The sequence below is a fragment of the Aptenodytes forsteri genome, unplaced genomic scaffold (assembly GCF_000699145.1).
Source record: "Aptenodytes forsteri isolate BGI_AS27 unplaced genomic scaffold, ASM69914v1 Scaffold54, whole genome shotgun sequence".
Lineage (NCBI taxonomy): Eukaryota > Metazoa > Chordata > Aves > Sphenisciformes > Spheniscidae > Aptenodytes > Aptenodytes forsteri.
This window is the reverse complement of record NW_008796044.1, coordinates 18,284,735-18,299,145: the sequence shown is the minus strand read 5'-3', so window position 1 is coordinate 18,299,145 and position 14,411 is coordinate 18,284,735. Positions and strand designations below refer to the sequence as shown.

The window sequence follows — 14,411 nt, the reverse complement described above, 5'->3', positions numbered from 1 at the left end:
TTCCCCGCAGGCAGCACGCCGCTGGGCTGCTACAGGAAGCTGGTGGAGTACTGCCGGAACGGGGACCTCTCCTTCGAGTACGTGAAAACCTTCAACATGGACGAGTACGTGGGTGAGTGCCCGCACAGGAGAAGCGTTTGGCTTTCCTTACCCGTCTTTCTGTATATTAAGTATCTCTGTCCGTATAGTGCCAATGTCCAGTTGCTGAGGCAGGGCCGCCAGCCTGCTGGAGGGGCTGGCGTGCCCCCAGCTCTCGGTACCGCAGCCGGATAGTCGTTAGTGCACGGTGGGTGCAGAAAATCCCACCTGCAAAAGATGTAAGGTAGGAAGGATAAAATCCGCATTAGCCAAGGGAGTTAACGGGGACAATTTTAAAACCTGTGTAAGAAATACTAAAGACTATCAGGTGTTGCCTGGTGTTATACGCACTAGACACTGCTGTATTTTACCTGAACTTAGGTATTGATCAGCTGAGGATCCATCTTGTCATTGCAATCTGAGATAGCGTGCAATATTAACTACCATCTTTGCTCTGGGATTATAAAGGTCACTTTGGCTCCAGGTCTCGTATAAAGACCGATGTGCTACCTGTCTGAGTGCCCTTCCGTACCCGACGTGCACTCCTCTAAAGATAGCAGAGGACCATTTCGTTTATGAAGCTGTGATGAAATAGCCTCTTCAGAAGAAAGAGTACAGAGAGATTAGTGGGCAAGCCTAAAGCTCCAAAGGTGAAAACCATACAGGCTAAGTATTTGCTAATGCTAATTTTACCCTGGCCAAGAAGTTTTTCTGTGAACAATCCTAATCAAGCAGCAGTAGGGAATAGGCAGTCCAGTGTGGGTTTATAGCATTCAAGGGGGGGGGGGGGGAATATGCAGTAAGTTATTTCCCAGGCTTCTGCACAGTTTTTTAACCATTCTTGCTAATACAAACTGGTAGGAATGCTGAAAAGGTAGGAACAGATGAGGCACAGTGCATGCCTCCTTTTCTTGAACATCCGTTGCATGTTAGTACGAGCACGTGTCTTATAGGAGCTATTGTGATTGATTTAATTTTGCTATTTAGGGAAATAAAAACAACTTATGAAAGTTGAGGGAGTCACAAATGACAGAGAAAGCAGTGCTCTATTACCAAAGCCACTGCAAGGGTGTATAGGTGGTTTACATCATGTGTGATATTCTTTCAGTTGGTCTTAGTCCTGTGCATGCTCTGTTACCAGGTCTCCCAAGGGATCACCCAGAAAGTTACCATTCCTTCATGTGGAATAACTTCTTTAAGCACATTGACATCTCGGCAGAAAACGTTCACATTTTGGATGGAAATGCACCTGATCTACAGGCAGAGTGTGACGCATTTGAGGATAAAATCAAAGCGGCTGGAGGAATTGAACTCTTTGTTGGAGGTGAAAACCCGAAGGACTAGCGGTCTCTAAACACTGGCAGGAAGCGCTGCCTTTCCTCCACCAGCTATCTCATGTATTATCAGGAGAGTTCATTTTCAATGCAGTTCAGTGGATTTGCAGTGAAAGCCAACCCATACACCATCGCCCTGGGCGCTCGTGTGCTGGCAGCCTTGTCTTCCAATGTACCGCTCCCCCAGGTTTAAGTATTTCGATCCAGTAAGTGAATTGTTCAGGAAACGATGAGCAGGAGAAACAGGCAGGGCTAAAACTGTACCGAATACAAAATGTATTACAATTGCCGGTGCTAAAACTGCTAGGAGTAGTCAGAGTCCTCTGAGCCAACAGGAGCTCAACGCAAGCTTTTCCCATCAGTTTGCCTTAAGATTCTGCCATCCACTTGTTGTCTTCTTGTCCCAGCACAATTAGGGAAGAGTCTTTGTTGACTTCAGAGGGGGCTTTTGCTGTCATTCCTACCAGAAGCAAATTTAAGCTTGAACAGAAAAATTGTATTTTCTCAGATCTGTATCTATTCCTGAAGCACTGAATGTCCTTCTAATAGGAGTGCTGCTCGTTCTGCTTCCTACAATAACCACTGCAGCCACTGACCTACTTCTCAAACTGTCTCTGTCACAGGTATTGGCCCAGACGGTCACATTGCCTTCAATGAGCCTGGATCAAGTTTGGTATCCAGGACACGAGTGAAGACCTTGGCTATGGATACTATATTGGCTAACGCCAGGTTCTTTGATGGTGACCTCTCCAAAGTCCCCACAATGGCTTTGACGGTCGGAGTGGGCACTGTCATGGATGCCAGAGAGGTTAGGAGAAAAGCAGTGACTTCAGACAGTAGCTCTTGAGCAGGGCTTCCTGGAATAGCTAAAGATTATCCAGTCTTGGAGCAGCATTGCACCCTGCTGGCGTAGGCCAGCTTACACTTTCCCTGCCACAGGCAGCTGAATACCTGACCCTCCCGTTCTCTTGCATCCTGCAACACCATGGAAAGGCTCTTGCTCTGTCTTCCATTTTTGCTCTACTAACGCTTAGGTTTGTGTAACCCTGCAGTACAGCTGTTGTCCACAGGGAGCTAGAAAGGTCTGGGAGGATGTCTTTGGTTAAGAGTCTCATCTGGGGAAATAACTGCAAGAATCGCTGGTTGACTTGATGTTACTCCAGCAGATCATGAAAACTGTATGGGATAGCTTTTCATTGAGTCTATACTTTGATTTATACTTGTTAAGTCTCAGCATATAGGTGCCTAATGGGAGCTCAAAGGATCCGAATCATTAAAATGACCCACCAGGCTATGATTTAATTGACAAATAAAATGCAGCCAGAGCAAACAGATTTGTGATACAGTGAAGTGCCTCTGCGGAGGATGACAGAGATATCCCCCTGGTAGGGACCGGGGCAGCTCTCTTCAGCAGTTCAGTTCAGCAGGGTGTGGGTGTGCTCTCTGAAGGCATCTTCTAGACCCTAACTGCCATCCTCTGTCTCTCGGAGTCCAGGTGATGATTCTCATCACAGGAGCCCACAAAGCCTTTGCTTTGTACAAAGCCATTGAGGAAGGTGTCAACCACATGTGGACAGTATCTGCTTTCCAGCAACACCCCAACACCGTGTTTGTGTGCGATGAGGATGCCACGCTGGAACTCAAAGTTAAGACAGTGAAATACTTCAAAGGTGAGTGTTTGACCACACCAAGCAGCTGTTGTATTTAGCTTTTAAGTCACGCCATGCTTTGTCAAGTCATGCAAAGCCATGCTTTGCATTGTATGTTCCTGTTTAATCAACTCCCAAAGGAGTACATTCCTTAGGTGTAACAGCTGAGATGTACAGCCATAATAAACGGGTAAAGGTAATGCTTAACTGTGTGGGCATGGGAGCAAAGGAACAAGGACTCTAGTAGTGCCTAATTTCATTAGCATCCAATGAATGAGAATTTTGCTTTATTATGTCTACTTAAGTCATCTTTTTACTTGCTACATTAGGTTTAATGCTGGTTCACAACAAGCTTGTGGAACCCTTATACAGCATGAAGGAGACGGGAGCAGAAAGAAGCCAGTCTAAGAAGCCATACAGCGATTAGTCTCTCGCTGTTCAGAGTAATGCTGAACCAGCTTTTCTGTTGAAAACCAGCTGTGAAGAAAGGGAATTGCTGCAGAAACTCATCTCATATGTGTTCTTAAATTAGCAAAATGATTATGTGCTTGCTTCTCTCCATTAAAAAGACAGATGGAACACCTGCCTTAATTAACCAAATGAGGATAGGATCCAGTATACTGTGTTCCACAAACTTCCGCCACTAGCTTATTCTCTGAAGGTAAAGTCAATGGAGAATGAGTTGTTTAATCTGTGAAGCAACTGTAATCATGTGGACTGAAGGCCCCAAAACTTAAGTGTGAAGATAAGTGAAAGTACAATGTTGCAGAAACCAAATGGGTAATCGCTTTGGGATGTATTCCTTGCAATTACGACAAGTACCTTTTTGTGTCGCTCCCCCTCCACAAAACACTCTTACGTTACAGACATTTAAAATGGGAACTGAGCTTGTTCAGCCTGGAGAAGGGAAAGCTTCAGCATGACCTCATAGCAGTGTGCTTCACAGCTAGGAGGAGGTCATCGAGAAGATGAAGCCAGGCTGTCCTGGGCAGTGTGCAGGGGGAAGATGAGAAGAGACAACAAGACTCGAGTTGAGGCAAGATGCTCAGACTGGATGTAAGGAAAAACCAACCCATGAGGACAGTCAAGCAGTGGGGCAGGTTCCCCGGAGAGGTTGTGCAGCCTCTGTCCTCAAGAGGTTTTCAAGACCTGACTGGATAAAGCCCTGGCTGAACCCCACTTTGAGCCAGATGTTGGACTTGAGACCATCTAGGCAAAAGGGAGGCTACAGACAGCATTCATCAGTGCTGTATTAATAACGCAGTACCATTAATGCAGTTAATGGTTAGTTTACACATCTGTATGATTTTACTTGTTGTCACATGAGGAGCCTTACATGTTCAGTTTCAGGATGTAATCTTCTATGCCCCCGTGCTTTATGATGTACTACAGGATAGATTTGGTCAGATTAAGCATAAATGCCTTCCCTCTGTGCTGCTCAGCACTCTGTTACTGTGTCAGTGCAGAGCCTGAAGCAGTAAGTTCTCCCTCCCTCCCTCCCCAGCTTTATATTGCATCAAGGAAATGCCAAGTAAGTCTCAAAGGAAACGCTCTGTTCCCTCTGGCCTCAGCCCGTGTTTCATTACAGAAGCCCCACATTGGTGGACAACAGCCTGTACGGGCAAGACCCCACCAATTCTGAAACTCGATTCCTGGGTTTCCTATCAATCAAGTGAGGGGCAAGACAAACTGGGGAGCATTTATTTTCTTTATGCAGAAATTTTGTAAGCTGTTGATCTGTAATGTAACTTTCTACAGTAGATGTCTTAATTTTTTCTAAATGGTCACATTGACTTTATCTGCTGCTCAGTCTCACTGTGCTAGTGAAACATGGAACAGTTTATGTGGCTGAACGGACTCGTGACGCCATCTTTGAACAGCAACAACACAACCTTCAAAGCACGAGAAAGATCTGTTATTTTGCACAAGATTTCCCTATCAATCAGCTAGAAGCAAAGCTGTATAGAAAGCAGTTTGGTAGAAATAGCTGCTGCTGCTCCCTACTTCAAGAGCTCCCTGCCTTGTCCAGTGTTTGCTGGCAGGTCTCCACCAAACACCTGCTGCGGTTCCGTCCTGCCAGGCAGCAGCCGTTTCATTAAAAAAAGGGGATCTTTAAAGGAGAAAAGAGGCAGTCACAGCTCTCTACCTTTTACCACAAAATGTCTGCAAATAATCTAACGCTCGTTCTGTGCATGCACAGAAATGGAGAAAGTGAGGAGGTCTGCAAGAGGAAAAAGCACATGCTGAGGAAGAAACTGTGCCGTGTTACCAGAGTTGCTTGCCTTGCTCTCTGTCGGTGCAGACAGGGTCTGGTTTTAGCTGTCCCACCTTTGCAACACCACCTGATTGTCCTACAAGTGCAGGCACCTGCTTGTCCTCAGAGGGTCTGTCCTCCTCTGCCTCACTGCAGAATATGGGAGCTCCAGCCCGGTGCTCCCCGAGTGCCCGGAATTTATAGACACAGGGGTGACTACATCACTGTTCTTCCTCTCTCCACACAAAGTTCTTGAAAGCAGAGGTTGTTCATTGCAACGTCTTCAAATGCTTTTTCTTGAAAGCAGAGGTTGTTCATTGCAACATCTTCAAATACTTCACCATAGCACTCGGGCTGCGGTAGCTCTGGCAGACATCCCCAGCCACGGCTTTTCATCCCAACATACCCTTTGGCATCCAGGCCCTGCCCTCAGCCCACCTCTGTCCTGGCAGAAGGGACCTGCCCAGCCTCCCGTAGGTTTAAGAGATCCAACACCACCTCCTTCATCCAGGCAGGAAAACGGGGTTTAAGCACGTGCTTCGCCTTGTCACCAACATTCCCCATCTGCCCACAGACGCAGCTTAGTGGGAAGAAAGCCCCCTCCGAAAGCAGGCAGCTTTGGGACTCGGCCTGTAGAGTTAAAAATTGTGGCCAGAGTGGAAACTGGTGTGGGGATTGCAGCTAAAAGCTGGCTCCATCCAATGGCGCGTTCCTGGAGTACTGTCACGATGGCCGCCATGTATCCGTTAGGGGCTTGCATCTCGCAGGGAAAACCAGGGCTCTTTGGGTGCGAGGGCACTTTGCATACACAAACCTCCAAACTTCTGTCAGCAGAACAGATCCTGTGCCAGCTTCACTCGAGAGTCTGGTCCACGTCATTCTACAGATGACCATGCGAGCGCGCACACGCCTCGGCCCCGTGGCACACAAGCACTAGAGGCGATCACCACCCAGACGCAGAACAGAGCGTGCCACGCGCTGGCCTGTGCTGCCGTATGCATACCATAATGAAAACAAACAGGCAGACAACTACATTTACTGTCTTAAAGTGAATTTAGTGCATGTGAAAGGTGCAGGAAATACAATTTAAACCATACACAATGTAAACTTTCCCTACACGCTGTCCTATAGCCTAAACCAAGACAAGAGATCCGCTCTTGCCATCTTACCTTTTTAATCACTGCCAATTCTAATACTACAGGCTTTCATCCTCTGCGAAAGGAACTAAATCAGCACTCATTTTGGCCAGATATCCGAGTATAAATTTATTTACTATCAGTCAAAAGTGAGTGAGAGGCGTTCACCTTGAGTTTCTGAAGAGTCTTCCAGCTCCTGAGCTATCCATCCGGACCCTGCTATTTGTTTTGAACTTGGCATGTGCAGTTTTAATGGAAAAATAAATTTTTAGACCATTCTGCAAGTGGAAAAACTTCTAAAAAATTAGTGGTTCCCTCCAGTAATTACTTTCACGCTCACAAAACTACTTACTGAGCTTTTAGGGGAAACAATTTGGGTTTTGAAATAATTTGAAGTGCAAGAACAGTGGAAATAAGGGATCTAGTCCAGAAGCAAAACTATCAACTAATCAAATTTCTTATATGAAGAGTTAGTAAAAAATAAATTACTTCATCATCTGAGAAGACAAGGTAATTTTCAGTATCTTGAAGAGTTCAAGTTAATCTCAATTATGTATCCATAAAAATATGTTTCAATATCTGACTGATACTTTTCACCCTCTCACTGGCCACATACTCAGTTCATTGCCTTAGCACTCATCACTGTCAAAACAAGGAGCAGCAACGTGAGTGAATACAACAGCAACACTGAGATGAGTCAAACTGATTCAAATTTCTGGAAATGGTTGTCGGTCATTTTCTACCAAAGCATTCAATAATGCAAAGACCCGGGCATTACAGCCAGTAAGAAGGGGGTTAGGGATAATCAACTTTAACGTCATTAGAAAGTATCAGCAACAGAGCAATGAGCTGCTTTTCAGAGAAACAGGTCAGGAAATGCTATAGAAGCAACAGGCTCAGTTGCTGAATGCAGAAGAAATTTTCTGTATTGTATCAGAAAACATTCCCTGTCCGAGCAGCATCGCTAAACAGCTCCAGAAAGAGCACGACAGCTGTAATAAAACTGCCCTAAACCCTGCGATGGATACGAGCCAAGACCCTCGAAAGGTCAGTCTCCCTAAAGGAAACCCCCAAATAGTTCTACGATTTGGGGCTTCAGTTTTGCTTCTTTGCATTTGAAAAAGGGGCACCTCTTAGTATGTATTTTTCCAGTAATTATCCAACTTCTGACTGGTTGTACGTGTCTTTCACAATCGATATGATTATTAGGGCCTTCAGTGGTGATCCTGACCACAGGATGGGTAAAATGGTCTCCTTTGGTTTTGGCGACAGCCTCTGAAGTGTGAGTATCCTGCAGTGCAAGGTAGTTACCATTCTTCTATCACATAATGGAAGTGAAAAGCAAACAAACTTGACACAAAAATGGAAAGCATCTGTCTCTGGTTTGCTCAGCTTTAGTTACTAGAGAAAGCTACTAGTCTTCATCTTCAACTTCCCAGAACTCACCATCAATATGCATGGCTTGAAACAATCTGCAAGACAGCCAATAATTTACATCAGGATGTAAAAAAAGTAAAATATGTACAAACAAACAAACAAATCCATCTAAATGTGACCAAAAATACAAAAGCAGCAAGTTTCACAATTTTTGTCGGTATCATAAAACACTCGTACTGCAGTCGTCAAAGTCAATTAAAGTAAGCTACTCCGCACTTCCACAGCACGTTATACCAGAAGGTTGTACAGCACCTTACAAACGTGGTGTCTCAAGAAATCCCTGAAAATATTAGTAATCCAAACCGTATTAAAAGTTACCTAGCATGCTGCCATTCCTAGCTGGTCTTTAGGCAGTATATCGGCAGCAGCCAGGCCTGCCTGCTCCAAACAGCTTACAATCTAATCCGACAATACAGAGCTGGGCAAACAACTATAACATGTAAGCTGGGGGGGGGAACAAAAGGGAAGAAAATGGTTTATTTTATAAAACAGAGGAGCTTAGTCAAGATAGGTAGAGGTTAAGCTAAACTAAAAAAGAACATCAGAAGAAAAACAGAAAGGAAAACAGGGTAGGAATTGAAAAAATTACTGTTGGGAGAAGAGGGAATGCTGAAAAAGAAGGGCTAGGAACAAGAGAAAAATAAATCCTGTCAGCCACATCTATTACAGCAGGACAGACGGTGGAGGAGTGAGTAAACTATTGGCATTTTGACTTTTGTATCCAGGCACTACGTATCACAGCGATGGGCACGTAACCCAATGGAATACACACAAGCTTAGAGGCTGCCATTATTACACCTCTCTGACCTGCCTGCCCTTTCATTTGTCCGGACAGCAGCGGCATCCTCTCTCTTGATATATCCCTGATAGTGACGATGTAGGCCAAGTTTGCAGCTTTTTAGAAGCAGCTTTTTTACCCAAAAACCTTGTGCTGCACTATCATATACCTGAGCATCTGCAAGGAAACGTTTCACTACAGGCTGTCTCTGTCAGAGGCAGCAAGTAAAGCGTCAGGAATAGGCCCAGAAGACTCCTCCAGAATTTTAAAACAGAAGTTCTTAAAAAGCAAAACCACATCCCGAATCACTCCTGATTTTTTTATTGTTAGTGTCGGGTCCTTCTAAGTGTAAATATTTGAGAGAAGAAACTGTGTCTTAAACTGTACAGCTACAAATTTCAAGGTAAGAATAATCTGGGAGAAACTGTAAGAAAAAGTAGAAAAATAAGTGGTACGGCACCGGAAGAAATAGACGTAAATACGTACCTATTGAAGCATGGGGAAGATGGATCATTGAAGTGCCTGTACGGGTTCACCCTTGACAGAGAACCCATACAAAGCCAGCAGAAATACTGCATGCAGCCAGTACACGTCATTTTGTTACAACCATCTAGTTTCTGAGGGGAAGAAAAGAAGAAATAGCAATAACAAAATCTTACCGTGTCAGTCTTCAGGACTGTCTCTGTATGACAACAGTCCGCAAAAACGCATCAACTAATGAATACATTTTACCCCGACTCTATCACAACACTGGTATTTTTTCACTGTTCAAAAGAACTAGCAGCTAGAATCACAGAACTGTAAATTGGCTATAATATTAAATAATACTGGAAATTAATATTTTTCTGAAGCTAGTTTGATTTACTGGTGTAGTTCGAAGTTCGAAACAGCAGCAGCCTGAAACACGCGGAAAACAAAGGGATTCATATGGATCCATATTCAGCCTGGATCTTTTTAGTGCTGGAGTCTGAACAATACCAGTTGCTGTACTTAAGTCCCTGAGCTCCAGAAACATCACCTCCTTTTCTACGTAACACAGACAGAAAGGGAAAGTTCTCTTACCATTTCCTAGAAATTTACCTTCCCTGGTGAACTTGGAGGCTACAAATAAATCTCTGTTCCAGCCTAAATACAGAACTGACTGAATTTATCTTAGTTTCTGTTAAGAGCTGCTATGATTCTTCAGCCTTTCCCCTCCATGCTTACCTCTATATGAGTACCACAGCAAGGACAAGCCTTCGAGTTCTTTTCTAGCCATTCTTTACTCTCCATCTCCTCCAGGGCTTTCTGAATCACTCGTTTGCCATAGCGTTGTTCCAAAAATCTTTTAGTTGCCTCATCTGCTTCTAAATATTCATTTCGCAAATCCATTAATTTCTCTGGGGAATAAAACAAAACAAAAAAACCACAATCAAACAAAAGAAAACAGCTTTTGTAATATATTCTATAAAGAAGTCCAGCTAATAACAGCATAAAGCATTCTGAAAGGAAACTAACATCATTAATTAAAAAGCAAGTAAAACATTAGAATACATGAGATGAGAATCTTAAAACCCCTCTACCTCAAAATTCAACGCTTTTACACTATTTCATTATAAAAGAGACCAGTCGATGGAATTAGAACAAATCTACAATGTAAAATAAACTGAAAAAAGGAAATATTTTTTCTGAACAGGATTTTGAGGCCAAACAGGCAGAGAAGCATCCACCCAATTCTAGTATCAACTCTGACAACAGAAAGTGGTGGATTCACAGGAAAGGGTAAAAAAAATATATATAAAATATGTAAGATTATATAAAATTATTCTTCCCCTGCTATGGCCTCTCAGCATTTGGGAATCAGCGGTTTAGGGACCTCCTGAGCTGTGGAGGGTCATCAAAGGAATAATTTTTAATTGCCAGCAACAGACCTACTCCAAATGAATCTGTCTCATCTTTTCGAAAGCTCACGCGGTGATGAGTTTCCTTGCTTAATTTCTGACTTTCAGTCTTTTTCACAAAGACTTAATTGTTTCCTGACCCATTTCTGAAATACGATGACTCACCCGCAGTAACTTTACATGGAGAGACCCCATGGTAAGTCATTTTACAGAGAGTACAAAAAGCATAGTTGCAACGGGAACATATGCCCATGGTGCAACCTGGTTCTTGCATGACCGGCGTCTGACAGCCCGGGCGAGGGCAATACACTACATCCGCCATCAGGTCCAAGCTAGACTGCAGAAGCAGGCGGTCATAACGTGCAAACAACTGCTCTCCAACCAACTCTTTAACCTAAACAAAGATCAAAGAAAGATTACATGCATCTGAAATTCTGAGCCTGCTAGCTTCAGCAAAAAACAGTAAGTCAATGAAAAAGTACCTACACCTGGGAGGAATCCACTTTATATTCTCCACCAGGTCATGAAAATACTCCTAGAAATGCTATTTCAATAGTAATTACTCAAATGAAAAGCATGCGGTGTCAAATGCAACGGGACATTAATTCAGGCCTCTGACCAACGCCAGTACTAACAGGGTGGGCAAAATACGTGCCGCGTGATCCAGTTCTAACTCCGATGCCTCTGTGTGGCTCGGAGTATGAAAAAAAAGCTTCCCCAGGTATATTCACAACGCTCACCATGAAAAGCCACACCTTGTCTTCTGTAATTATTGGTCAGTTAGCAGAACTCTACCATCGCTGCTTGCACACGTCTATTACCTGGCCAGGAGTAGCAACAGAAGAACACTTCGGTTCTGGACAGTTGAGACAGTGGACCTGACCATCCCTGATCTGTATTTCAAAGTAGTCCTTCAGGCATGCTTTGTAGTATACGTGGCTGCACTCGGTGAAGTACATACATTCACTGCCCAGCTTCTCACAGAAGCAGATATTGCACAAGTACATCTTACTGTTAAAGCACTTCCTCCTCTGAGCCTGATCAAAGTCCAAGATTTCCCTAATCAGACTCGACAACGATTCCACATCCTGCACAGCTCTTGCGTCGACGATTTCTTCTTCAGCCGCTGCGGAGCCTGCTGCACCACCACAATCCTTCTCGGCGTCGAGAGGGACCAAAGGTGTCCTACTCTGCCCATTCCCTTGATGGCACATTTTTAGCTCATATGGGGAGGAAATATTCAGGTAACTCAGTGTTTCTTCCTTCAGAAACTGCATCCAGGCAAACAAGACCACACAGCCTCGATTCTCTTCCCATACATTGTCTAAGTGTTTGCAAAGAGCGCTGAGCTAGAAAAGAAAAAACAATTCCAGGTTTCAGCAAGCTCTGACAACTCGTTACTGTTTTCCTCTCCCATGGTCCCCCTTCGTGCATATTTAGATTTCAGATTCTGGAGGTTTTTATACGTAACATAAAATACGTGTCAAAATAATGCTCACAGATGCAAACTTTCATTCCCCAGAATGGTGACCAAATAAAAACAAGTAGGAAACAAAAGAAAAGCCAACTGCAAGAGCAACGTAATCACTTAGGTCTTAATTTTACTTTCACCTCCTACATTAACATCCCCCAGAGCACTGTTAATGACGAACTTACTCGCGATCACAGCAGCTCTGTTAAAATGTTAAAACTGTTGTGCAAACCTGGGCTTGGGAGAGCCATTTTCCACTGAGGGTAAACACCGGGGGGGAGGTTGATGGGTAGTCTGGTGGGAGTTCAAAATTCAGCACAAGGGGAGGCAGAAAGCAAACGGTGTATTCAAACCCGTTGTTCTGGAGGCTTTCCGTGGAACTGCCTGAATCAAAGAGAATTGAGACGGTTTGAGATGAAAACTAATGAACTGTAACTGTTTATGACAGGTATCTCCTTTCATTTGATAAATTTTTTGGGTTTAAAAATTATTTCTTCAACCCTAAATAACAAAACTTCCCAGTACGGTAAAATTTCATGGGGTTGTATGCATATGGTTAAATCAGTAAACACCAGTACTGTGAAATATCAGATCCTGCACGAACCTGGAAAGACATATCCTCAAGGAAAAAAAAAAAAACAAACTGGAAAGACATATCCTCAAGGAAAAAAAAAATAATAAATGAACTTAATTATTCCAAAGAAATACTATTACTCATCTCTAATTTTAAAGTTCACTAAAGAGGCTGCATGTACGAGGATGAAATCACCCACTCAGATATAAACCCCAACAATACCACAAGCACCGCACGGGGTCAGTCACGGCTTTCTCTGCCCAGGGTTCCTATAGGTCGCTAGAGCAGCAACCACCGGAAAATGAGCTTGGTAAAAACTAATTTTGGGATAACACAAAACATCTCAACTCACCACTCACAAAAATTTTGAAGTTTTGGGGCAACTCCAGACAAATTCTGGTTTCTCCTCCTTGGGCCGACTCGGCTCTCTTAAACTCATCTTCATCATAAATGCTAGCCAGAGCCAGCAGCTCATCCTCCTGAGCTTCTTTGTCTTCTGAAGACATTTAAATTTTCTGTGGAGTTAACACCACTCTACAAGATCAACTGAGTTAACGCATCCTATTCAAATTACTAATTCGGGGTATCTGTTTTATGCTACTATGATAAGATTTAGAAACCCAAGTAACTGCTATAAAACAATGTAAAATATAATTAAGCTTTTTTACAGGCTGAGAAAATATTAGTAGCTTTATAAAATATAAAATGCCTTAACAGCGCACTGAAAAGTCAAAAAGCAAAGTGTAGTGGCCAAAGACAGCTGTAAGGGGGAAAACAGTGAAATACACTGACGGGGAGTGACAGAGGGACATTTCGTTAACGTTTGAAAGGGAAAAGAGACTGAAAAACAAGAAAAAGGAGTTAGTAACAGTATCTCTCGTCCACTGTTCTGAAACAAACAAACAAAAAGCCCCACTTATGATTAAGGTTATTGAAGATATCAAAAAGAAGCTTCAAATCCTCACAGGCACCTTGTAGATGCACTCCTGTACCACTGCCGTTCTAGATTTGGGGAAATAAAGCCACATTTTAACGGATTACCTTTTTATTCACAACTGCGCAGTGGCAAAGCTGTCGGTACTGGTTACTGACCAAGGACAGCCAGGTTAGCAGGGCCAGCGCAGAGCCCCTGACCATTCCTCTGGGAGAACTCGAGGTCATAAACTTTTTCGCATGTAAGGCATGAAAAATGCCGACTTTTGTTGTCGAAGTGCTTATGGTTATGGCACCGGCACTCCTGGGCTGCCTGTAGCCAAACAAACAAACGCACGCTCAGAGGGATTAAAGTCCCCTCAGCATTTTCATTATGAATGCTAACAAACGCTTCATTTGAGCGGACACGCTCAGTAATTCAGAACAGCCTTTCTGCAGCTCTGAGAGCAGCAACTCGTCTGTACGCGTTAAGCTGCGATCGCTGCAACTCCGGCTGTTACCTGCACCAACCCAGCAGCCCGGGAAGGGCCCCACAGCAGCCCGGGAAGGGCCCCACCGAAGTCGACCGAAGTCCCACCCGGCTGCTTCCCCCCGACAGCGTCCAGGGCGATCGCTCAAACGGCGAAGAAGAGGCAGCCCTTCCGAACAAGCGGCGCGGGCAGGAAAAAACGTAACCGAAAAGTGTTCGGGGAGCAGCGGAAAGAATTAAAGCAGCAGCCGGGTTCTCAGGTCAGGCTCCCCCCCGCAAGCAGCCGTACGATTGTTACTTCAGCTTCAACCGTGCCCGTCTTTTCGCGCTGGCGCACCCGCCTAACGCACCGCCTAAAGCGTGCCGGCAGCTCTCTTCAGGCCACGGGGCAGCGGGAGCAGCAGCACGCCGCCCCGCC

At 44.2% G+C, this 14,411-nt stretch overlaps 2 protein-coding genes across 3 annotated transcripts; one reads left to right on the top strand and one right to left on the bottom strand.

Moving 5' to 3' along the window:
- Window positions 1-9: 9 nt before the first annotated feature.
- Window positions 10-4,827, top strand: GNPDA1 (glucosamine-6-phosphate deaminase 1). The gene is made up of 5 exons (XM_009285951.2): window positions 10-112; window positions 1,220-1,402; window positions 2,036-2,220; window positions 2,908-3,082; window positions 3,391-4,827. Exons 1-5 carry the CDS (start codon window positions 97-99, stop codon window positions 3,486-3,488), a joined length of 657 nt encoding a protein of 218 aa, XP_009284226.1. The 5' UTR covers window positions 10-96; the 3' UTR covers window positions 3,489-4,827.
- Window positions 4,828-6,355: 1,528 nt separating this feature from the next.
- On the bottom strand, window positions 6,356-14,362 carry RNF14 (ring finger protein 14). 2 transcript variants are annotated; one of them, XM_009285949.2, is made up of 9 exons: window positions 14,344-14,362; window positions 13,633-13,837; window positions 12,944-13,106; window positions 12,250-12,401; window positions 11,368-11,895; window positions 10,712-10,940; window positions 9,873-10,045; window positions 9,153-9,283; window positions 6,356-7,923 (listed from the first exon to the last, which is right to left on the bottom strand). In XM_009285949.2, the coding sequence occupies exons 3-9, from the start codon at window positions 13,095-13,097 to the stop codon at window positions 7,866-7,868; spliced, it is 1,425 nt and encodes a 474-aa protein (XP_009284224.1). In that variant the 5' UTR covers window positions 13,098-13,106; window positions 13,633-13,837; window positions 14,344-14,362; the 3' UTR covers window positions 6,356-7,865. The 2 variants fall into 2 exon arrangements, with proteins under 2 accessions (XP_009284224.1, XP_009284225.1); XM_009285950.2 differs by lacking the exon at window positions 12,944-13,106 and having other exon boundaries at window positions 14,344-14,361.
- Window positions 14,363-14,411: the final 49 nt, after the last annotated feature.

Coding starts and splice junctions, on each gene's coding strand:
- RNF14 (XM_009285949.2), bottom strand. CDS start 13,097: ATGTCTTCAGAAGACAAAGAAGCTCAGGAGGATGAGCTGCTGGCTCTG. Junction 11,896..12,249: donor AATGGCTCTCCCAAGCCCAG/GTTTGCACAACA, acceptor TTTCTTTTCTAG/CTCAGCGCTCTTTGCAAACA. Junction 9,284..9,872: donor GCTGTGGTACTCATATAGAG/GTAAGCATGGAG, acceptor TCTTCCCCTCAG/AAACTAGATGGTTGTAACAA.
- GNPDA1 (XM_009285951.2), top strand. Junction 1,403..2,035: donor AATTGAACTCTTTGTTGGAG/GTGAAAACCCGA, acceptor TCTCTGTCACAG/GTATTGGCCCAGACGGTCAC. Junction 2,221..2,907: donor CTGTCATGGATGCCAGAGAG/GTTAGGAGAAAA, acceptor CTCGGAGTCCAG/GTGATGATTCTCATCACAGG.